We start from the raw sequence: 24,968 nt of genomic DNA, 5'->3' as shown, positions 1-24,968 counted from the left end.
CCAACCTCTCTTATACACGGTCAACTTCAGATAAGAGTGTGGGGACAACTGATGATAAGGCTTACTGCTTTTTAGTCTTCTGTTCCAAAACCATTTCTTCGTTTTTTTCTCAGAGTACATTATTCAAACAGTCTCAATCATTTGTAACATGAGTATAGCAGACCAGAATGAGATTAAAGGCTGGGGAAAGTAAATAGGAGATTAGAACTAAATTAGGAAACTCAGCTATAACTCATTTCTAGTTGGGTCGTTACAGTCACATAATACCAGAGTTTGAATCAACTCACATTTTACAGTGTTACATCTGAGGAAATCTTCAAAATTCATCAGGTTTTTGGGTTTTGTTTTTCTAGTATCCAGGGTTTGCTTGCTTGGCTCTGGGACTTTATCACTTGAGCCACAGCTCTAACCTGACAAGTGATTTTTTTTGTTTTTGTTTTTGTTTTCTGGTGGTACTTTTTTTTTTTTTTTTGCCAGTCCTGGGGCTTGAACTCAGGGTCTGAGCACTGTCCCTGGCTTCGTTTTGCTCAGGCTAGCACTCTACCAACTTTAGCCACAGCACTGCTTACAGCTTTTTCTATATATGTGGTGCTGAGGAATCGAACCCAGGGCTTCATGTATGCAAGGCAAGCACTCTACCACTAGGCTATATTCCCAGCCCTGGTGGTACTTGTGTTTGAACTTATACTTGCTAGTCAGGTGCTCTACCACTGAGCCACGCCTCCAGCCTTCATCAGGTTTTAACTGTTAGCATGCTCTACAACCCTACTCCTGCACTTCTAGCCCAAGTTTTAGAAGTGCAGAGATAATGTGCATGGTTGCTACTTATTGGGATTGCAGGTCCCTGTCTGCAGTTGTACCAGGATTGCTTCATACTAAAGGACATGGGACCTGCCATTCTGTTTTGGTTCTAAGGTTCTGGAAGGGCTGTCTACTGGAAATGATAGCCCTGCCTCACAATGCTGGTCTAGCTAACTTGTAAATTTGGATACTATGGGACCTCCAAACCTCGATGTGGCTCTCACATCCTTTCTTCCTCTCTAAGCATCTTTGGAGGTCCTAGTGGTCCCATACTGCTAAATTCTTCACCCAGTGCATCTAACTCAGACCTAAGGAAGTCTATCCTCTAAACCAGTAAGAGCACATTTACATAATTCTTTGCAGTTTCTAAAGGGCTCTCTCTGGTTCCTCCCTAAAACGCAACAGGTGCCCTGACAGGGCTGCAGACCTTGCCTGTAGACTTAGCAGTGTGGAAAACAGCAGTTGCTAGGAAACATGCCCAGGACCAAAAAGAAAAAGACCTTCCTCTCCCCTCCTGGCCCTCCAACATTCCCGTCTCGGTTGGGATGGGGCATAACTTTCTACTACCCCAGACTGAGAGACAAGGAGGCCTGTGCTTCCATCTCCTGTGTGCCACCCGTCTTTGACTTCAGCCCGAAGCATTGTGCAAAACTTAGGAACCAGTACCTGCAAAAGGCTGCCGCCAACCTGACCTTCTCCCTGGAGGTGGGGTGGCAGCGGGGGCTGCCCAGCATGCCTTACAGCCAATATAGCTTCAACCACGTGTACAACACGGAGGGCATCGTCCAGTCTGTCCGGGTCAGGTCGCCCCTCCCTGAGAAGCCCGCCCAGTACAAGCTCTTGAATGTCCAGGCTGCCTCAGCAGTGGACACGTCCCAGCCCGTGAAGACAAAGGACTCTGCCTCGGCTAAGAAGAAACTCCAGCCATCCAAACCGCCACATGCACCCAGGGACGCCTCCCGCCCTCGCCACCGCCATCCCCGCAAGGTCTCCAACTTGCTAGACATGCCGCGCTCTCCAGATGTGAATCTGGAAGAAAGGGAAACATGGCTTCCTCCCGGTGAGAGAGAGGCCAGAGCCTGGGAGGCCATCGTGCTGGGAAAGTTGAACAAGCGCACGGCGCGCTGGATCCAGAGCAAGCTTCCTCCACGACCCGGCGTATCGCCCAACAAGTGGCAAAGCTTCTTGCACCAGCAGTACGACTGGAGCCACATCCGGGACGAGCTCTCCTCCGCCAGCGACCTGGAGCTCCTGAAACAGCTGGAGGCAGAAGAGGCTGCAGAATTTGAGGATGAAACCACCACCCTGCACCCCGAGGAAACAAAGAAGCCCGAGCTGCTGCTTCCTGTTTACTACAGGTAGGTAGGCTGGCCAGGGCCCGGTCCCTGTGGACTTTTGAGACCCCTCTGTTGATTTACAGGGGACAGATTAGTAAGCATGCTACCACCTGAGCTACATCCCAAGCTCACACTGTATTCCCTTGTGCCTTTGCTCTTCTGTCACATGTTTTTCACTAGCAACCCGCTCTCTTGAGATCTCAAAATAAGGGTTGGTAATGCACATCACTAATCCTAGCACAGGAGAGGCAGAGCAGAGGCAGGAGGGTCATGGGTTTGAGGAAATCTAGGGCTACATAGTGAGTTCAAAGCCACCCTGGACTACATAATGGGGACCCTGTCTCAGAATAAAATAAAAGGAAGAGAGGAGAAAGGGAAGGAGAGGCTTCAGTCTGTACTACTGGGCTGAGTAGTCTTGTTATGAGGAGCTGCCCTGTGCCTTGTCGGGTGGTACAGCACCCCTGGCCTCTCCACTCACTAGGAGCCAGCAGCAATTCTCTCTGAGTTGTTACAACTGAAGATGCCCCAGTTTTACCAAACGTCCCTGAGGGGCAAAACCACCCCTAGTTGAAAGCCACTGCCTTAAAAGGTTTGGTTCTTGCTGGGCTCTGGTGGCTCACACCTTTCATCCTAGCTACTCAGGAGGCTGAGATCTGAGGATCACAGTTTGAAGCCAGCTGGGATAGGAAAGTCCGTAAGACTCTTACATCTAATAAACTATAAAACAAAGCAAACCTGGAAGCAGAGTTATGGCTCAAGTGGTAGAGTGCTAGCTTTGAGCAAAAGTAGCTCAGGAACAGCACGTAGGCCCTGAGTTCAAGGCCCAGGACCAGCACCAAAAAAAAAAAAAAAAAAAAGAAAGAAAAGAAAAGAAAAAGAAAAAAGAAAAAAAGATTTGGGTCTCAGCCTTCCCCAGAAGTCAAACTGCTGTTGATCTAGCTACCAGCCAGGAATGCATCCTCAGAAATGCATCCATGCGGAGAGGTAGGAAGACATATACCTCATGGCACTGAGGTTTAGATCCTGCCACCCTTTGAATAAGGAGACAGCATGTCACTACCCTAAACCCAACCAGCTGCAGGACTGGGAACTAAGCAACCTGAGAGAAGATGACGCCATAGTTTTCAGACTTCTTCCTTCTATTTCTTTCTTCTGGAACTATCATTTAAAAAAAACAAAAATCTCTGATTTTTCCAAGGGAAATAAAGGGAGTGGAACTCTTTGTTTACTGGTTTATTGGACAAATACAAATTGTATTCCTGCTACTTTCAGGTAATCTGTGAAGTGCTAGCAACATGAGTCCACTGAGTGGATGGACGTTATATAAGCGCACACGTACAAGATAGGATAAGGTAGTGTAGGATTCCTTTCTCCAAGTCCATCGAAGGGAGCTAATGTCTCTCTCTCTCACACACACACACACACAAAAGATGGTACTGGAAGCATGGCTCTCCTGCTACACTGCCCAGTGGCCGCAGGGGTGGCTCCATCAGTGAGGGCTGAGAGTAGCTGAAGACAGGTCCCTCTGAGGTTCTACATTCAAGTGCCACCTTGGGAACAAGCATAATAATGAAACACAGATGTTCTTCAGCTTTGGAAAGCTGTGGACCAGATGGAAAGAGGAACTTTCCCCTTCCCCTCTCTCCATCCCTGCCAAGATTGCCAGGTTACTCTCCACAAGAAGAGACCACTGAAATCATGCCTGGCAATAATATGACAGCTAAGGATCTCAAGGAAATTAAAAGACCCGTCGAGCCTGTAGAGGAGAGCTTCTTGCGACAAGTGAATCCTAAAGCTGGAGAGTTTGCCTACTCTACAGACAACGCCTTTGAGCAGGAGATTTACTTTGGTAATAGCACTGAGCTCTGTAATGGGGCAGAGGTGAGCACGGGACAGGGAGGTGAGGACAGCTAGGGACAGGAAGTCACCCATGGGGATGATCCCAGGTGTTCCCTGTATATCCCCTGGGGACCAGCACAGGATTTTCTGGAGGCTGAAGGAAAGTGCTGGTGGGAAGCAAACAGTTCTCTCTTCTTCCTGTGTCTACTTACTGAGGGAGTATACGGATGGTGGGTTTGTAATGGCACCAAGAACGGTTTCTTTGTTCACAGATGAAGTCAAGATTGTGCACCAGATTGGTGGGAAGAAGGACCAGATTCTCCTAGAAAATGCCCACAAGTACAACACGCAGCTCACTAACATCTTTCCTGAAACTCCAGAAAGGTGGAGTTCCCAGCCTATTCCTGAAGCGCGTAAGCAGGCAGCTGATAATGGGGGCGTCGGTTGTGATAAAGTGTGAGCTGAGTCCCTAGTGTTTAGGCTGAGGCACCATCAGGAATGAGAACAAAATCACCTCATAAAATTATACAGTATATTGTTCAATAGGAAGAGCTTTGGTGGAACATATTTTCAGTTAGACAGATATAATTTAGGTATAACCAAGTGCAATCATTGCAATAAGACAGGTATCTTAATGTCTCAAAATGAAGTACATCAAACTCCTCATCCTCCACTGTCCCCTATTCCCTTGGGCTGGCTCTACTATCCTAAATCCATTCTCAGGCCCACCCTTGCCTCAAACTTTAGAGTCTCCCCTTCTAGTAAGTTTCAGTTTCATGAGTTTATCACTGTAAGACAAAGATGGTGGTAGGAAGGAAGGTGACACGTACATTAGTTATGTAACAAAATGTGCCCATCTCTAAAGAAACTATCTCTCCATTTCCCATCACTCTCTTCTTTGCAGTACCTTTGTTCAGAGGATTCCTGTAGCAAATAGACACTAACAGTAGAAGTAACTGCAATGTTCTTTTTCCTACCAGCCCAAACAATGGTCACTAGTGCTGCAGGGACAGGCAATGGCCACTGGGGTAGAGGAGGTGCTAGTAAAGGCAGCTATGGACAGCTTCTCCAAAACATATATTCCTTTGTTGAGGTCCACAGTGACAATGTATGGAGAAGGTACTCACACAAACCTCCGGTTACACTTATTTGTATTTCTGAGGACTTATTCTACTTATTTTTATCAAAGCAAATGACTTGATTTTTTTGCTTAGGTGTTATTAGGAATAGGAATGAAATGCTAGCTGGGAGTACCATGTGGCAAGGCCTAACACAGTTAAGTGAAGACTCATGTTGTCCCACTATACAGCTTATAGGCCCGTGAGAGGAGCCCAGCGCTGGACTGCTTTGCCTACTCCAGTCAAGGATCAGATGCTGAAGGTAGGTGAGGAAGACGTGCCCATTAGGACCAGGAGATGGAAGAAGCAAGAGACTCCGATGGAGGAGGAAGTGTCTTGGGAACTGGTGGTCCTACGGAAGATGCTACAGGAGTGGAAGAATGCCTGGGCGTTCAGTGAGTCAAAGCAGGGCCTGAGATAACTGGTGTGGATTTCTGAGGAGGTGAAGCTCACCTTGGACTAGTGATTCCCAATCTTTGAAAATCCACCCCTCTCTTTTGAAACATACACTGTAGGTGAATGGTATTAAGGACTTCAATTGTGAAATTAAGGTTATTATGTATCTACTCTTCCTTCAAATATAAGTAAAGACCAAGTTGAGCCCTTGGCAGAGTAATAGCCTAGCTAATACTGTTGGATGCTACAATATTTGACAACCCTAATAAGATTGTCAACCTTCAGAATATGACAGACTAGTTAGTACAGGATCCAACTAGGTAAACTGGTTCAGGTAACAGAAAAGGTTGAAAACAGATGCTGAATAAAAGCTAGAGTAGAGAGCACCTACAGATAGTAAGAGCACACAATAAAAAGTATTAATAAAAAGTATTTCTGAAAAGAAATATGTTAGCAAAGAACATGTACACATAGGAGCACAGAAATAAAATTATTCGTGTACAGAGAACTGTTAGCAACTGAAATGAGGAAGATGCAGAAAGCTAGACTAAAGAACCCTTAAAGGCAAGAAAATCTAGTAAGTAAACAATTACTTCATTGTACTAGGACTAGAGATCAATGGTAGAGTATTTGCCTAACATGCAAGGTTTTGGGTTCCATACATTAAAAGATAATAGCATTTGCTGAGCTCTTATCTCTTAGTTTTCAAAGTAAGCTTACACAAACTTATTTGCTTATTTATGTATTGAACCCAAGGCCTCACGAATTCTAGGTAAGTTCTCTATCACTTGAGCCATGCCCTCTGAACTTTCACTGTCTTGCCAGGCATTTTCTGGTTAACACACTTAACCTGAACAGTAATCCAGTATAAATGAGAATATCACTGTGTTGCCCTAGCTGGTCTTCAACTCCAGGGCACAAAGTCCATGAAACTGTTATCTCCAAACCCCCAAAAGCTGGAAATGGGGTTGTGGCTCAAGTGGTTGAGCACTAGCCTTGATCAAAAAAGCTCAGGGAAAGTGCCCAAGCCCTGAGTTTAAGTCCCAGGATTGGGAAACAACAGCCCTATGTTACTTAAGAAAAAGAAGAAAAAAGGACAAAAAAAACTCCCAATACAATATAGGATGAGAGTGGGGACAATTATCTGAGAGGTGATTAAATAATCAACGAATTAACTTTCCTTAAGGAGATCTCTTTGAATTCTTTATTCTTCTGAGCTAATATTTTACTTGAATTATCTGAGAAAGGGGGCTTTTGTCACCTGCTTTAGCACAGTTCTAACCCTAACTAGATTCTCTTCTTACCATCTTTATTGTGATATAGTTATCGAGTGGCACCATGAGACAGTGGAGAGTCTAATGCAGGGCTTGGTAAACATGTATGATGACGTTCGGATCCAAACTCTCATTACATGTGCCACAGCTGCTTTGGAACGGCCCCGGATTGCCATCAGCCAAAGTGACTCAGGTGAGAGCAGCATGAGAACATATGCAAGTTCATAAAACCATCAAATATCTAAATTGATAGGGGCCTTGGAGCTTAGCTGAGACCATTTTTACAAATGTGGAAACCAAGGCTTGGAGAATGGCCTGAATATATCCATAACTTATCAACAATAGAGATGGAACTAAAATTTCTGGCTTAACACATGGCATATTGGTCCACAGCATCAGTTTAAAAAAAAAAAAAAAGAAGAAGCCCTAAAATGTTGAGTCACAGGCCTAACTTGCCACTTCTTAGGAAGTTGGCTAACCTCTCTGAGCTTCTTCTTTATTGAGAAAATGAAGATTATAAACAAAAGAGGTAACCTTTTCCCCTTCTACTTCAGAATTTGGGCTTCAGGTAAATGCCCAGTTGCTCTCCTGGTAGGGGTAAGATGTAAATGCTGTAATGCATCATGGGCTCACCCCTTGTGGACTAGAATTCTACCTAGAGAGATGCCAGAGATTCTAATGCCTGTGGAACACAAGTTCACCTGGAGCAAACTCCATACTCCAGAACTGTGTTTAGAACACTGGGGAATGCTACGTAACCTCAAGAACTCTGGCCAAAGAAGGCCTGACACTGCTACCCTACTAACAAATTGTGTTTCGGTCTTATGTGTGGTCTATCATAGTTTTGTGAATCTGTACATTAGAGTTCAATCTCCCTGGGAAAGCTCTGGAATGATATATACCTTGCCTATTCAATCCGAGTTGAAAGGCTAAATGCAACAATATAAAAGTGGCAAAGTATGACTTAACTACAATAAAAAACTTCATGGGGCCAAGTGCTGATGGCCCATGCCTGTAACTCTAGCTGTTCAGGAGACTGATCTCTGAGAATCACAGTTCAAAGCCAGCTCAGGCAGAAAGGTCTATAAGGCTCTTCTTTCCAATTAATCAGCAAAAAGCCAGAAGTGGAGGTGTGGCTTAACTGGTAGCACACCAGCCTTGAGAGAAAAAGTTGAGTATGCAAGGCTCTGAGTTCAAACCACAGTATTGGCACAAAAGTTAAAAAAAAAAATCATGGGGTAAATAGGTGGGGTTAGGAGATGCTGGTTTCGGGGGGGGGGGGTTTCTTTGATCACTGAAACTAATGCAGAAAGTGACCCTAACCTACCTGGAAACATTCATCTTTGGCCTCAATACCAAAGGCCAGATATTAAAAGATCAAGAACTAGAATACCAGCTTAGATACATACTCTAATCCCCTGAGCAGAAGGAAGCAAAGCTGAACTGTGATTTTATTAAGAAGCATTATAAGTACCTGCAAGAGACGGAGCCATGGGAAGAAAGTGGTGTACATTAAAAAGAGAAAAGCAAATAGCTGACACTTCCCTAGCTCTCTTTTAATCACAGAAGTCTTGAGAATCCCAGTTATCAAAGACTTGCCAGATGCTCTTCTGCCTGCCCTGGAAGCTACTCTTTATGACAAGAATGCCAACGTGAGGTTGGCAGCCGCATTATGTCAATATGCAATACAGTCACATAATCCACAGGCCCAGGACATCATGCAGACTGTCCTTGTGAAGGGTAAGTAACGCCCTCTTACTTCTGACCTGGGGATGGGAAAACATGAGGATATCTCACCGTCATCCATTGCCCCAGTCTTTCCCTCTTCATGATCATGCTCTGTAAAGTTTGGGTTTGTGTCAAAGCATTCAAAAATTAGTTTTTCAGGCTGGGAATGTGGCTTAGTGGTAGAGTGCTTACCTAGCATGCATGAAGCCCTGGGTTCAATTTTTCATTTCCACATAGACAGAAAGAGCTGGAAGTGGTGCTGTGGTTCAAGTGGTAGAGTGTTAGCCTCGAGCAAAAGAAGCTCAGGGACAGTGCCCAGGCCCTGAGTTTAAGCCCTAGGACTGACAAAATAAAAATAAAAATTAGTTTTCTTGGGGGCTGGGGATATGGCCTAGTGGCAAGAGTGCTTGCCTCGTATACATGAGGCCCTGGGTTCGATTCCCCAGCACCACATATACAGAAAATGGCCAGAAGCGGCGCTGTGGCTCAAGTGGCAGAATGCTAGCCTTGAGCAAAAAGAAGCCAGGGACAGTGCTCAGGCCCTGAGTCCAAGCCCCAGGACTGGCCAAAAAAAAAAAAAAAATTAGTTTTCTTTGGTACTTTTACAAAGTTTTTCATAGGGAGACTAAGCTTCTCATAGAACCATTTCATTAGTAGAAATTATGCTCTAAAATGGATAAAACTAAGGATACCACAATAAGTGAAATAAGTCAGAGAAAGACAAGAACTTTATGTACTCTCATATGTGGAAACTTAAACAATAAAAAAAGCTGGGTGCCAGTGGCTCACACCTGTAATCCTAGCTACTCAGGAGGCTGAGATGTGAGGATCACAGTTCAAAGCCAGCCCAGGCAGAAAAAGCTGTAAGTGGTGTTATGGCGCAAGTGGTAGAGCACTAGCTTGGAGCACAAAAAGGCTCAGGGACATTTTGGAAGCAGAGGACAGATAAAGGGAAGCTAGATTTAATAAGCGCATAGCATAAGCATGTTTTAAAATATCACATGGAGGCCAGGAGTTTGGCCTATTTGGTAGAGTTGTTTGTCTAGCATGCTCGAAGCCCTGGGTTCAATTTCTCAGTACCACATATACAGAAAAAGCTGGAAGTGGCACTGTGGCTCAAGTGTAGAGTGCTAGTCTTGAGCAAAAAGAGCTCAGGGACAATGCCCAGGCCCTGAGTTCAAGCCCCAGGACTAGCAAAAAAAAAAAAAAATTACACACACACACACATACACACACACATCACATGGAATCCCATATTACAATTCATACATATTTCTCAAAAACTTTAGGTCTGGGAATATAGCTCAGTGGTAGAGAGATAATATAGAATGTACAGGGCCCTGAATTTGATCCCCAGTACTACAACAACAACAACAACAACAACAAAAAGTTGGGTCCAGTGACTCAAATCTGTAATGCTACCTACACAGAAGCAGAAATGGTGAGGATTGTGGTTTGAGAATAGATAGCCTGGGCAAAAAGCTTTTGAGACCCTATTATAACCAATAAAAAGCTGAGCATGGCAGCACACATGCATACATAGATCATGGTCTAAACCAGCTAGGGTGTAAGCATGATCATGATCCTGTTGGAAAAACAACAAAAGCAAAAAGGGTTGATGGAAAAGACCATGTGGTAGAATACCTGCCTGGCAAATGCAAAGCTCTGAGTTCAAACCCCAGTACTACCACCACCACTGTACACAAAAAAGAAAAAGAAAGAAACCAACCAAGGGAGGATTCATGTTATTGAAAAGTTGATATAGCATTAAGCATACTTTAAAATTAAACTATCACCACTTGAACACATCATGCTTCTAATTTCCACCCATTAAAGTCTAAGGCATTTGCCCACAGGCATTGCTGGAGTTATTCAATCAAAAAAGACTCTCTTCACCCTCTCTGAGAGGACATTCCTTGCCTGTGGGAGACAAGGGCTGGCTGGCTGGCTGGCTGGGTTGACCTTCTGTATGAAGATATTCATTTGCCTATCTCGTACTCAAGGAAAGCCTCTCACCCTAACCTTCCCAATCCCCAGCGGGGTAAACAACTCAGCTAAGTGAGAAGTGCCTCAGAAGGCTATTACCCAATGGCAGCTTTCAGGATTTAAATGTTCAGATTCAGATTTTCAGTTTATATTTAAAATCTTTATATGATCTATTTAAACAGGAAGTGTGGGTCAGCAGTAGAACATTCACCTAGCATGAGACCCTGACTTTAAACTGCAAAGAAAGTTGGTGTGTGTGTGTGTGTGTTTGTGTGTGTGTGTGTGAGAGAGAGAGAGAGAGAGAGAGAGAGAGAGAGATGGAATTGGATTTCTGAAATGAATGAGTCATAGGAAAGTGAGGTATCAACCTGAGAGCAACCTTGAGTACCAATCCAAAGGCTATTTTCTCTGGGGGAAACATATCACTAATCTAGGCTCCTTTTTTCATCCCACTGTGGCAGGTAATAGTGTGGATAGCTGGGCTGCAGCTCAGTGCTTGGCTCTGGAAGGTGTTGCCACTTACCCAGTGATCAAGAGGATCCTCCAAGAGCTGTTTAACCAGAGGAATGAGGAAACCGAAAACCAGTCTTGTATTCTACTAAGTCATCTCAGTAGAAAAACGGTATGTGTCCATTATAAGGTGAGAGGAGAAAACTACCATTAGGAAACTGAAGAGGGGAATGAAGAGTTAAATTAAACCCCATTTTCAGGCAGCCCCCGTTTTGTTGTCTGTTTAAACTATGAGCAAACCCAGGACAAGCTTATTAGGGCCCAGCCGGTCAAGAATTCTAACCGCTGGGAATGCTTAACTCTAACCTCCCCCAGAATGCCTCTAGCCCTGTGCCTCGAGCCCTGAGCCAATCAGATTTGCACCCATGTCCTAATCTTGCTTGATTGAACACCTGACGGCTGAAACTTTGTTTTTTGCCTTTATAAGCCCTGTGCAATCGCAGCTCGAGGCTTCCTCCTAACCTCCGCTGTGTCGGTGGGTAGGACGAGGCCCGAGTTGCAGCTCGCCTGAATAAAGCCTTGCCTTGCTTTTGCATTTCGGAATGTCTGAGTCTCGGTGGCCTTCTTGGTGGTCTTCTTGCAACTTGGCATAACAGAAACAAATTGGGTTTTTGCATTAAAAGAAACCAATAATGCAGATGGTTAGGTCAGACAATGTCAAGCATAAGTGAAAGTGCTCCAAATTATCTAGGACTGGATTGGGAATGTGACTTGGCAGTAGAGTGCTTGCCTTGCATGCATGAAACCCTGGGTTCAATTCCTCAGCACCACATAAACAGAAAAGACCAGAAGTGGCGCTGTGGCTCAAGTGGTAGAGTCCTAGCCTTGAGCAAAAAGAAGCCAGGGACAATGCTCAAGCCTTCAGTTCAAGCCCTGGGACCGGCACAAAAAAAAAAAAGAGAGACAGAGATGTTTACCATTGAAGACCATATAAGAACCAAGCACCAATGGCTCATGCCCACAGTCTAGCTACTCAAGAGGCTCAGCTCTAACAATCAGTCAGCCCAGCGAGACAAAACCTAGAGACTGATCTCCAGTTAGCCAACAAAAAAGGTGGAAGTGGAGGCATAGCTCAAGGGATAGAGCACCAGCTTTGAGTGCAAAAAAAACCAAGACATTTTGTAGGCAAAAATAGTTACAATCAGTAAAGGAAGGAAATCTCTTGTTCCCTAAAGTCAATCAGGTTAGCTGGAGATATGCCTTGCCTCTTGTAAACCCAGTCCTTCAATAGAGGCAGTTATCTTACAACCTTGGAACACTATGTTGGATACCACGTTAGTGTATAACTTCTTCAAGATTACTGAATCTCTAAAAGTGAGTGACTATTCATACAAATCTGTTTCCTCAGACCCTGATACATACCATGCTTGCGGTAGAGCTGAACAGCAGTCAATGGAAGGACCGAATCCTTGCCTGCAGAGCTTTCGCCCGGATCAGTGGCAATATTTGCTTAGTAAGCCTCTTCCTTTGCCTCCAGGACAAAAAAAACTTAAGCAGAACTGGGCTAGCTTATCTCTCTACTTATCTCTCTACTGCTATTTAATATCTCATTCTCAACAGGTAGATCTCTATTCTCGCTTTGTTACCTCTAACTCTGAGGTGCCAGACTTTGATCCCATGAACCCCATTTTAGAGCCAATCAGATTTGCACCTGTGTCCTAATCTTGCTTGCTTGCACACCTGATTGTTGTAACCTTGTTCTTTGCCTTTATAAGCCCTGTGTAATCGCAGCTCGTGGCTCCCTCCTAACCTCCGCTGTGTCGGTGGGTAGGACGAGGCCCGAGTTGGCAGCTCGTTAAATAAAGCCTTGCCTTGCTTTTGCATTTCGGAGTGTCTGAATCTCGGTGGTCTTCTTGGGGGTGGTCTTGCGACTTGGCACAACATTTGGGGTTTCGTCCGGGATAGCCCCAGAGACCCCGAGATCCCAGACTCCAAAGGTAAGAAAACAGCGCTGTTCATTTGTCTTGTCCTGTAATTTGTCTGTTTTGCTTTTGCTTGGGTCTACTCCTCCTGTACCCTGGCAGGAGGTTGTGGGCCAACTTGGGAGATCTCCAACTCGTAACTCGGGTCCACTCCTTCTGCACCCTTGCAGGAGGTTGTGGGCCAACTCGGGTCCACTCCTTCTTGCAGGAGGTTGTGGGCCAACTCGGGTCCATTCCTTCTGCACCCTTGTAGGAGGTTGTGGGCTAGCTTGGGAGATCTCCAACTCATAGCTTTTCTTAGGCCTGTGTGTTTTCTTCCTTTTGTATTAATTGTTTGTTTTTTGTAGCCTTTTGGACTGAACATCTGATCAGAGCTATGGATAACGTTCTATCTTGAGGACCTCCATCTAACCCCCTAGACTTGATCCTAGCTCACTGGAGGGAGGTTAAGGAGATAGCTCATTTTTGTGTGTTTCTTTCTTGCACTGTGCCTGACTGACAAACAGATGATGGGGAACGTTCCTTCCACTCCCCTGGACTTGACTTTAGCTCACTGGAAAGATGTACAGGTGACAGCCCACAGTCAATCAGTGAGAATGTCCGCAAAAAAGAACTCTAGGGGGACCTCCACCCAGCCTTCTTAAGCAGAAAATTGTTTGGTGCGCTAAAATGTTTTACTAAGACTAAAAATGTTTTACTAAAACTATCAAGCCCTGGAAAATGAGGCTGGAGAATGCTAAAATCATTTGTTAAAGGTTTTTGTCTTAAAATGTACGGCCGATGCTTATTCAGCGCGCTTTAAGATCTTTTGAAAATGTATGTGTGTGTGCATGTGTGAGTGTGAACATGTTCAAGACTGCAGTATGATGCAAAACTAAGTTTAAATTCAAAGGTCTTCATGCCATGCAGTAACTGGGACTGAGAAAAAAAAATAAGAGGCTCTTTTGAAACAAGCAGCCCGTAAGCAAAGGGCAGCACCTGGTTTCAGATTGCCTGTGAGCTTGTTTTTCCGATGCAGATAAAAGCTAAAGTGTTGTGTTAGTGTTAGAAAGGCTTTGGAAATCAAGAATACATTTCTAGATAAGAAATTTGGAAGTAAAATTGTCCTAAATAATTATTGCAAAGTGAGAAAAGGAGAATTATGGCTACCAAAATGTTTAATTGCCATTCCAGCTTCTTTGTAGGTTTTTTGTAACAGTTTCCAGCAGGCCCACAGAGGACAGGTGATTCCTACAAGTTTGTCAAGATCTAATACTGACCCTTAATAAGTTCCAGGTAAGAGAGCATGCTTAAAAACTACTTCTGTGTGGACCACCTTGTTGCTTATAATTGGAGTAAAGTGGCCCCTTATAAGACTCATTGATCTGAATCTGCGGTTCGAAGCCAGCCCGGGCAAAGAAAGGTCCCTGTGAGAGACTGGTCTCTAATCAGCCAGCAGAATGCTGGGAACGGAGTGGTGTGGAGCTCAAAAGTGGTACGGTGCTAGTCTTGAGCTGGAGAGCTGAGGGACAGCACTCAGGCCCTGAGTCCAAGTCGAAAGTCACTCCTCCTGGGACAAAAGTGATGGAGCATCCAGAGGCAGTAAGCCACTGCTTGGATGGCAGAGATGGTGTCAGATCCTAGAGTCACTACTGTTGGCCTTTCAAAAGTTAAAGCCGGGAAGTCCTAGAAGAATAGTTCATAAGCATGCCTTTCCAATGCCCATGTCTGTCTACTGGGCAGGAATTTACCAGTCATCTGTGATAGTGGTTAGTAAGGGTAAGTTTGTCAAATGAGAGGATAGATTAAAATCTCAACCCCCCGCATTTACTCAAAGCTCTGACTGGCAGTAAGAATTTTAAGCTGATACAACTGTTTAGGAAAGAAAGCTTGTAGACCTGAGATTGTGTCCTTATCTGTTAAAGACCTGCAAAGGTAATGTAGGCATTTTTTTAGGTCATCAGAGATCAGTTCCCCAGCAGTTGTTTTTGGGAAGCTGAGGGCAGGCTTTGGTTACTACTTTGGGCCCTATTGGCCCATGCCTTATCTCTATATCATCCCCTAGACATGCAAGCCATTGAAATGGACAGAATGGAGCCATGATTGGCTCCCAAGGTACCAAAAGGAAAAAGGGGGAAATGAGGTGCCAGACTTTGATCCCATGAACCCCATTTTAGAGCCAATCAGATTTGCACCTGTGTCCTAATCTTGCTTGCTTGAACACCTGATTGTTGTAACCTTGTTCTTTGCCTTTATAAGCCCTGTGTAATCGCAGCTCGTGGCTCCCTCCTAACCTCCGCTGTGTCGGTGGGTAGGACGAGGCCCGAGTTGGCAGCTCGTTAAATAAAGCCTTGCCTTGCTTTTGCATTTCGGAGTGTCTGAATCTCGGTGGTCTTCTTGGGGGTGGTCTTGCAACTTGGCACAACAACTCATAATCCAGAAGTATCTTCAAATATCACCATGTCCTAGGACTTAAGCCACTGTCACTTCAGTGTGGTGGTAATCTATAAACTGTAAGGGAACCGTCATAAAATAAACACAAAAACTAAGAGCAAGATGAATAAATGTTTTTGTTTTAGCAATTTGACAGTGCTTCAATAGCAACATTATAAAGCATCAGTGATATATTTCTACCCTATTTCAGCCCTAAAACTAGTCCATCAGTTTGAGAAGCACTGACATAAAAGAACCAACCCAACAAAAAGGTTCTCTGAATGCTCTGTAGACACATGTAAAACACAGTCCCTGCTTTCAAACAGCTGGCATTGCAGTTTGAGCAACAATACTCACAAACACAAATGATGTAAGAGTAAGCATTAAATGAAAGGTGCTCTCTTAAAACTCTTCAGAGAGAAAGATTAGTGTAAACTAAACTTATCAATTAAAATTCTGTGGAGGGTGGCTGGCTACAGTTGAAGAGGGAATTCCAGGCAAGGAAAACCCTAATCTCCTTTTTGCTGTTGCTTTCAAGCCCAAATGAAATCTTTCCTTTTTTTCTTTGATACTGTATTTTTTCCCCCTTAAACAGATATTCTGGGTGTATCTGGAATGGGCACCACCATTTGTGCTAGAAGTACAGCACCTTACCCTCCTAAATGCTCACATTTTGACATGGGGAAATACATAATCTGGCCATTCAATATTGTGAGAGTGAGTTAATTCAGTTTCAAGTACTATATAGTATCCTGTAGCTAAAATCATGGGCCAGCAATAAAGGCATCATCTTGGAACTTATCAGTCTTGCAAAATGTCACTTTAGGCCAACCCAGTCAGGTTCTGAATTTTTTTTTTTTTTTTTTTTGCCAGTCCTGGGCCTTGGACTCAGGGCCTGAGCACTGTCCCTGGCTTCTTCCCGCTCAAGGCTAGCACTCTGCCACTTGCGCCACAGCGCCGCTTCTGGCCATTTTCTGTATATGTGGTGCTGGGGAATCGAACCTAGGGCCTCATGTATCCAAGGCAGGCACTCTTGCCACTAGGCTATATCCCCAGCCCAGGTTCTGAATTTTAATACCATTGTAACATCAGATTCACTTACATATTCACCTCTTTGGCACTTACTCAGGATTTGTCAGTTCAAAATAAATAGATCTGAAAAACTAGCCATGAATGAGGCAAAGATCATGAGGACTTTATGACAGACTTTTGTATTTAGGTAGTATGTCTTGAGTTATTTTACTTATTCAATAAAGTTTCTGGAGCCAGGCACCAGTGGTTCACACCTACAATCCTAGCTTCTCAGGAAGCTGGTATCTGAGGATCACAGTTAAAAGCCCACTGAGGCAGGAAAGCACATGAAACTCCTATCACCAAATAACCATGTAAAAGCTAGAAGTATAGCTGTGGCTCAAATGTAGCCTTGAGCAGAAAAAGCTAAGGGACAGAACCCAGTCCCCAAGTTCAAGCCCTACTACCAGCACCAAAAAGAAAAAAGAAAAAAAATTTTTTTCTAGTCCTGGGGCTTGGACTCAGGGCCTGGGCACTGTCCCTGGCTTCTTTTTGCTCAAGGCTAGCACGCTATCTCTTGAGCCAATGTGCCACTTCCAGCCTTTTCTGTTTATGTGGTGCTGAGGAATCAAACCCAGGGCTTTGTGCATGCTAGGCAAGCACACTACCGCTAAGCCATATTCCCAGCCCACCAAAATTTTTTTAATTAAAAAAGGAGGGAAGGGGGCTGGGGATATAGCCTAGTGGCAAGAGTGCCTGCCTCGGATACACGAGGCCCTAGGTTCGATTCCCCAGCACCACATATACAGAAAACGGCCAGAAGCGGCGCTGTGGCTCAAGAGGCAGAGTGCTAGCCTTGAGCGGGAAGAAGCCAGGGACAGTGCTCAGGCCCTGAGTCCAAGGCCCAGGACTGGCCTAAAAAAAAAAAAAAAGGAGGGAAGGGCTGGGAATATGGCCTAGTGGCAAGAGTGCTTGCCTCGCATACATGAAGTCCTGAGTTCGATTCCCCAGCACCACATATATAGAAAATGGCCAGAAGTGGCGCTGTGGCTCAAGTGGCAGAGTGCTAGCCTTGAGCAAAAAGAAGCCAGCGACAGTGCTCAGGCCCTGAGTACAAGCCCAGGACTGGCAAAAAAAAAAAAAAAAAAAAAAAGGAGGAAGCTGGGATGTAGCTCAGTGGCAAAGCATTTACCTAGCAAGTGCGATGTCCTGGGTTCAATCCCCAGTACCAAAAAAGAAAAAAAAAGACAAGGGGAGGGCTGGGAATGTGGTTTAGTGGTAGAGTGCTTGCAAGAAAACAAAGTTGCTGGCCACATCCTACATTGCTAAGCATTACGCTGGCACTAGTTGTGAAAAGATAATATATATTACCTTGGCAAATGTTAAAAATAGGTAAAAGAGAAGCAGCTGTAAGGTACTGTGGGTTTCTACACTTATTGGAAGCAAAAAAGATTTTACTAAGGAGATATATTGTAGATAGATCCTAAAGAGTAAACATACCAAAAGGGAGATCTTTCAGGCAGGAAGAACAGCTTATACACATTTAATATGATCATCAACTGTAATCTTAGTAAACATTTCCTATAAGACAAGCACACTGATAGAATAATCAATTGTCCTGGTTTGTCTAGAATATGGGACTTTCAGGACTAGAATCAGGAAAATCAAACTGGTCATCACCCCATTAAGTATCACTTTCAAATTTTAGGTTTCTCCCATAGGTTATATTGGCCCTGATACTACTATAGAGCAGTTTAAATGATGAACTTGGGAAAAAGAGCCAGGACTCAAGTCCTGGTTCTGGCACTCACTCTAGGGTTAACCTTGGGCAAGTTAATCATCTGTAAATAGTAGTAACATTTGCTCTACTGGATGGTTTGGGGGGGAGTTAAAGGACAGCAATTATAAAATAAACATGTGATAAACAACTAATTATTACATCTGTTTATAGGATATGAAACATAAGTTAATCCAGCTGATGTGGAATGACTGGAGTAAGGAAGTGAGACAAGCGGCTGCTCAAGCACTAGGACAAATGAGCCTTGGGAAAGAGGTGCACGACACAATCAGGTGCAACCTAGGAGAAACTCTTTAAGAAATGTTCAGTGGGAAGTGGGAGCACTGAAGGGTCTCACCTGTAATTCTAACTACTCAGGAGACTGAAATCTAAGGATCGCAGTTTGAAGTTCGGCTAGGCAGGAAAGTGTGTGAGACTCATTTCTACTAAACAGCCAAAAAAGCTGGAAGTTGGTGCTGTGGTTCAAGTGGTAGAGTTCTACTTGAGCAAAAAGAATCTCAGGGACAGTGCCCAGGCTCTGAATTCAAGCCCCAAGACTAGCACAAAAAAAAAAAAGTATGACTCATTTCTGATGAACCCAGGCAAGGTGCACAACTGCCCAATTAAAAATATCAAATCAGCTGGGCACTGGTAGCTCACACCTGTAATCCTAGCTACTCAGGAGACTCAGATCTTGAGGGATCAAGTTTTGGCAGGAAAGTTTACAGGATTCTACTTCCAAAAAAACATAGCCAGGGGCTGGGAATGTGGCTTAGTGGTAGAGTGCTTGCCTATTATGCATGAAGCCCTGGGTTCGATTCCTCAGTACCACATAAACAGAACAAGCTGGAAGTGACACTGTGGTTCAAGTGGTAGAGTGCTAGTCTTGAGCACAGAGAGGCTCAAGGACAGAGCCTAGGCCCTGAATTCAAGCCCCAGGATTGGCCAAAAAAAAAGTCAAAAACATAGCCAGCAAAAAGCCAGGCTGAAACAATGGATCAAGTGGTAGAGTAGTAGCTGAACAAAGGTGAGACCTAAAGAAAGCTCCAATACCTGCACCTCCTCAATTCAAATCAAGGGCTGGGATATAGCTCAATATCAAAGCACTTGCCTTGCAAGTACAATGTCCTGGATTTGATCTCCAATACCAAAAAAAAAAAAAAAGTTTAAAAAAATAAACAAACAAAAAATACTTTATCAGGTGCCCATAGCTGATACCTGTAATCCTAGCTACTCATGAGGCTGAGAGCTGAGGATTATAGTTTGAAGCCAGCCTGGGCAGAAAAGTCATGAGACTCTTATCTCTAGTTAATTAGCCTACCAAAAAAGCCAAAAGTGGAGCTGTGGCTGAAATGGTAGAACAGCACCCAGACCTTGAGTTCAAGCCCCAGGACCAGAAAAACAAATCAAAGTAAAACTGTAACAAGTAGCCATATACCATAACCGCTATAGAAATGATGAGTAAAATACGAGTTAGAGGAGTAAGGCCAAGTTTCATGAAGACTGTTGTCACTCCATGCTGGGTGAAAACTGCCAAAATAAGAATCACACAAGTGTTGGGTGCTGGTGTCTCACACTGTAATCCTAGCTGCTCAGGGCTCAGGAGGCTGAGATCGGAGAATCACAGTTCAAAGCCAGCCTAGACAGGAAAATCCATGAAACTCTTTATTTCCAATTAACCACCAGAAAACCGGAAGTGGTTCTGTGGCTCAAAGTGGCAGAAGGCTAGTCTTGAGCAAAAGAGCTTGGGGACAGCACCCAGGCCCTGAGTTGAAGCCCCACAACCAACTCTATCCCCCCACCTCCCCCCAAAAAGAATCATACAAGAGTTTTAGAGAGGCGATGTCACTCTCACAAGATATAAAAGTTGATCCTTTATTCAGTCATTTAATACAGATGACTAGCATAAATTAGGTAATAGTCAAGTAAATAGCTGAGATCTTTACCCAGTGAAATTTACTTTAATAGGCTTAGGCTGAAGAAAGGGAAGGGCTAAATAAAAGAACCTACAACACCATAATTTTTATCCTGGGGGCAAAGAGAATGGGTTAGGCACTGAAAGTTTGAAGAGGAAAATTAAAAGCCATTTGTGCCTTACAGGGTTAAGCTGGGTCAAGGAAATTCCCAGGAGCGTGTAGAGGCCCTTTCCTTGATAGGTGGACTCAAGCTTATGACTGCTAAACTCCTCCCAAGCTTCCTACATTGCTTCTCTGATGACTTCATAGCAGTTCGGCAGGCAGCCTGTTTGGCAGCAGGTGCACTGAAGATCCAGAACAAATTGGTAAATAAAGAAGATATGTTCCCTGCTTGACCTAAAGAAGGCATTGCCTTTCCTTTTGTGCATAGTACACTCATTATTCTTTGGGGACACAGAGTGAGAGGCCAGAACCTGGGGCACATCAATCAGTAAAGACCACTTCGCTCCCAAGTAGTCTAAATTTTAAGCTACAGCATACCTCTAAATACTGTTCTCATCTCAGTTAACTAGCTTCGCATTACTGATCAGGAGCTGATAAGCTTTAGGATCAACTCTGGCAAATATAGTTATTATCCCCTAGTTAATAGGGGAAATCCTGACTGAGTATTCAAAAGAAGTCTGAGACCTAGAACATAGCTCACCCTCCTACACACACACACACACACACACACACACACACACACACACGCACACGCACGCAGGGTTCTGTAGTACAGTGATTACCTAGCAACCAAGAATCCCTGAGTTCAATCCCCAATACCCTCCTCCCCACTAAAAAAGAGTCATATGTATGACCACAGATCTATAAGCTGAGGAAAATCCAGAACAGAACAGAAAATTTGGCTACTATTGTGTACTGTGTCTAGTGCATTTGTCACTAGAACTGATAAAAGGTTATTTTTCACTTACAGCACCTGACAAGTGGGAGGTTCTTGTTTCTGGCCCATTCTTGTTCTGTTTCCTTCTACTTAATATTGCTTTTTGTCCATCCCAGGTGCTCGAATGCCTCCTGAAACTGATGCATAGAGATCCGTACTGGAAAATCAAAGCTTTTGCCATTCGAGGTATTTCAGAAGTTATGGCCCAACTTAAAAACACCACCACCAACAACAACAAAAAAACCCACCCAACCCTTGTCCTGTGCTAGTATACATGATTCCCTGAAATTTTCTAGTAAGGGAGTGGAAATCTCTCAGATCCTTTCTTGAGATAGGATTTTCTTCTTTTTAATTTTTAGTTGAGGATCCCAAGTCTACATTTCTGTCAAACTTACTACTTGACTGGAAAGGCAGTCCCTGCCAACAGATTTAAGAGTGAGTTCTAAGTAGTAACTCATTTTGCTTTCCCTAGAGGTTTCAACTATAGCAAAAGTCAGACTAGATTCAATACCACTAAAGATCTAAAACCCTACTCTCAGATTTTCCTAGTTTCTTTCTAGGATCTTTGGCATTGATTCATTTTCTGATGTGATCTCTGGCAGATCCCTAGCAGGATCAGACCTAGGCTATGCAGTCCTGTGAAATAAACATGCCTCCTTGCCCCATCACCCTGGCTTGACTGCAGTAGTCTCCCAAGTTATCAGTCCCATATTTCATCCCTAAATAGATAAATTAGTTCTTACTCACTTCCTGGGCAAAGAGAATATAAGCCATCCCTCTTTTAGGAATCATTTGAAAGTAATATCCCTCTTACCCCACCCAAACCTTTTTTTGCTTTGTTTCTGCTGGCACTAGGGATTGAACTCAGGACTTCATGCTTGCTGGCTTGCTTGTTCAGCTAGAAGTCTACCACTCGAGCCATGCCTCCAGCCCCACTTTTTGCTGGTTATTTTAGAGATGGGATTTGGTGAACTTTTCTAGGCAAGGGTTTTAACAAGCTATATATCCCCAGCCCTCTAAAGTTCTTTTTAAGAATTCATATTTATAATTTTAAAAAATAACCATAAAATGGTAAGCAACTGTCATCCAAAAGGGAAGATATTGTCCCTGACACTCTTCTGGATGCTAGCTAGAATATTGCCAAGTCATGTTTCAGTGACCAGGTTGCCCTCTCACCTTTGTAGCCCTGGGGCAGATTGGACAAGTGAGTCCCCAGCTGACAGATCTCCTGCTCTGGGCCATACACTATGAAGATGCACCAGGTGTACGACTGGAAGCGTGTCGTAGCATCCAAGCCCTCAAACTTCAGGGGGAACAAGTCAGGGACACCTTCCTACATGTATTGCTCCTGGAGAACCACGAGGCTGTTCTCAAGTAAGTGCTAAAAGGCTACTGTAGTTCATGTGCTGTTTTACTTCTTGACTGGCCAGGCTTTCTTGGGAGTACTGGTATTTGAACTTGTGCTTACTAGGCAGGTGCTCCACTACTTGAGCAATGCCCCCAGCTCTTTTTTGCTTTAGTTATTTCTTTATAATTAGTGTCTCATGCTTTTTGCCCAGGCCAGCGTTGGACCAAGACCCTACTACTTACATACTATCTGAGGTTACAGAGTGCACGCTACCACACTGGCTTGAGATGTCTCACTTTGTTGCCTGGACCAGCCCTGAACCTCTATCTTTCCAATTGCTGCCTCCCTGATAGCCAAGATTAGAGGAATACACCACCATGCCTGATTCTTAGGTTACTCATAGACTTAACATTTACTAAGTGTCTGTTGTGACCACAGACAGGTTTTATTTTGTGCTGGCACCATAACTTTCACTTGGAGCCTCTCATTCTGATAAACCCCCAGACTGACACTAAAAAAGTTTATTTTTATGAGTTCCTTCAAATAAATGTCTATACTGTTACTTAAAAAGGCTCCCCAATGTATTTAATTGTGAGTTCTGCCTGCAGTTGCCTTGGGAGGGCTAGACCAAATGATTTCAGCCCTTAGACCAGCTATTCACCACCTATTATGTTACAGTGATAATGTGACCATTAAATGAGACAGCATTTATTACCCATTTAAAAATAAGTATTCTATAACTACCTACTAATAGCTTCAAATAAGTTATTTCTAAAACTGTACAATACTTGTGCAAATTAATTGTGATAACCACTTTACCTTAAGGGCTCTTGGGATTGGCTCTTGCAGTTGGGATTGGAATTTACGATTTTTACCTCATTCCAATTCCTACATTCCCTACCCTACCCCCACCACTCACTTACTTCTTCTCCCATATGCTTTTATAAAGACAGGATAGAACAACCTAAGTCTTTTTTATCTTTCAGGGAAGTTTATCAGGCAATGAAAACACTCAACATAGATAAAGAAGGTCACCAAGAAATGCTTCAGGACATCAAGAACAGGGTTAAGTATAAATATGTTTTTCAAGAGAATATTCAGGGGCTGGGGATATGGCCTAGTGGCAAGAGCGCTTGCCTTGTATACTTGAAGCCCTGGGTTGGATTCCCCAGCACCACATATACAGAAAATGGCCAGAAGTGGCGCTGTCACTCAAGTGGCAGAGTGCTAGTCTTGAGCAAAAAGAAGCCAGGGACAGTGCTCAGGCCCTGAGTCCAAAGCCCAAGACTGGCAAAAAAAAAAAAAAACACCAAAAAACCAAGAGAATATTCAGGAGCATCAAAGACCCTTTTTCCCCCTGAAGCAAGTACATATACTTTCCCTCATCACAGAAATACTCCACAACCTTAAACACATATATGAAGGTGCAAAACACTTGTACAAAAAACTGAGTTACAAAATCCTACTCACAGGACTGGGAATGTGGCCTAGTGGTAGAGTGCTTACCTAGCTAGCATACATGAAGCCCTGGGTTAGATTCCTCAGCACCATATACAGAAAAAGTAGTAAGTGGCACTGTGGCTCAACTGGTAGAATGCTAGCCTTGAGAGCAAAAAACAAGCCAGGGACAGTGTTCAGGCCTAGGACTAGCAAAAAAAAAAAAAGGTAAAATTTTAAGTTTCCCTTCCATCCCATTTTTACTTCATCTTGCCTTAATGGGGAAGGGGCCTATCCAGCCAAGGCCAGACCTATGGGCAGAAATCAAAATTCAATAAATATACAAGCTTTTTCACAGCAACACAAGTGAGTCATAGTAACTAACATAAATATTGAGACAAGCAAGGAACATCCAGAAGGTTCCTCATCTCTACCTGAAATCCAACTTTTTTTTTTTATATTACACCTAAGAAGGAATTTTCTAAATTTCCCTTCTCCTTAACCTGAGTCCCATTCATAATTTTAATAAGCATATGTTACTTTATTAGTATTTTTATTTTATTGCCTAGTAGTTATTTTTAACCGCATTCTTGTCTAATCTAGATTCAAACGCTAAACCAAAAGGACTTGCTCTCCCAGAAAATACTCAAAATGGAGATGGTCGTAGGAAGAGTGAAGGAAGAAGCAAAGCGTATTTACTCACACCCCAAAGAGGGTCAAAAAGCATTGGATTTCCCTACTTTTCTCCAAGATACTTTTCAGGGTAGGTTTCCTAGGTTGTTGACTCCTTTAATAAGCCTCTTTTTCAGAATCTAGATGTTTGGGGACTAAGTGGGAAGCCTTAAAGTATAAGACTCAGGAAAGACCATTCACTTCTTGGTCATCATTTTTTTTTCCTCAGATGTTCTGGTTTCCCCCCCCACACCCCCTTTACCAGGTTTTTAAATTCATTTGTGATTTTGTCTAAGATATCTCTATTTGATATGATTTAAACGCTCATGAGGTGGAAATGTAGCTCAAGTGGAAGAACAGCTGCCTACTGAAGAGCTCTGATTTCAAATAGTACTGAAAAAAAACAAAACCTTAGAAGTCAGAAAAGGACACATTAGATTCTTTATAAAAACAAAAAAATTACTGTGTATCTTGAAGCAACCCCCCAAAGTATCTTTTACAATTAGCCTTTGAAGAGTGGTTATCTCTGGAAAGTGGAGTTAGA

General features: G+C 43.6%; 1 protein-coding gene across 2 annotated transcripts in view; it reads left to right on the top strand.

Annotated features, from left to right (window-relative positions):
* Positions 1–827: 827 nt before the first annotated feature.
* The window catches only part of Heatr4 (HEAT repeat containing 4), a 31,685-nt gene continuing 7,544 nt past the window's right edge, over positions 828–24,968 (top strand). The window contains exons 1-14 of one of the 2 annotated variants that reach the window (XM_048362305.1): positions 828–2,159; positions 3,797–3,987; positions 4,250–4,390; positions 5,287–5,490; positions 6,815–6,958; positions 8,332–8,505; positions 10,941–11,101; positions 12,338–12,442; positions 18,286–18,404; positions 20,212–20,392; positions 21,084–21,153; positions 22,152–22,341; positions 23,302–23,380; positions 24,356–24,515. In XM_048362305.1, coding sequence (XP_048218262.1) covers positions 1,276–2,159; positions 3,797–3,987; positions 4,250–4,390; positions 5,287–5,490; positions 6,815–6,958; positions 8,332–8,505; positions 10,941–11,101; positions 12,338–12,442; positions 18,286–18,404; positions 20,212–20,392; positions 21,084–21,153; positions 22,152–22,341; positions 23,302–23,380; positions 24,356–24,515 — 2,803 coding nt within the window. In that variant the 5' untranslated portion in view covers positions 828–1,275. Of the gene's footprint in view, positions 2,160–3,796; positions 3,988–4,249; positions 4,391–5,286; positions 5,491–6,814; positions 6,959–8,331; positions 8,506–10,940; positions 11,102–12,337; positions 12,443–18,285; positions 18,405–20,211; positions 20,393–21,083; positions 21,154–22,151; positions 22,342–23,301; positions 23,402–23,633; positions 23,827–24,355; positions 24,516–24,968 lie in introns of those variants that run through there. The other variant, XM_048362306.1, reaches the window with a different exon arrangement.

Source organism: Perognathus longimembris, chromosome 14, assembly GCF_023159225.1.
Source record: "Perognathus longimembris pacificus isolate PPM17 chromosome 14, ASM2315922v1, whole genome shotgun sequence".
Lineage (NCBI taxonomy): Eukaryota > Metazoa > Chordata > Mammalia > Rodentia > Heteromyidae > Perognathus > Perognathus longimembris.
Note: the sequence above shows the minus strand (reverse complement) of the source record. Positions and strands in the feature narration are given on the sequence as shown.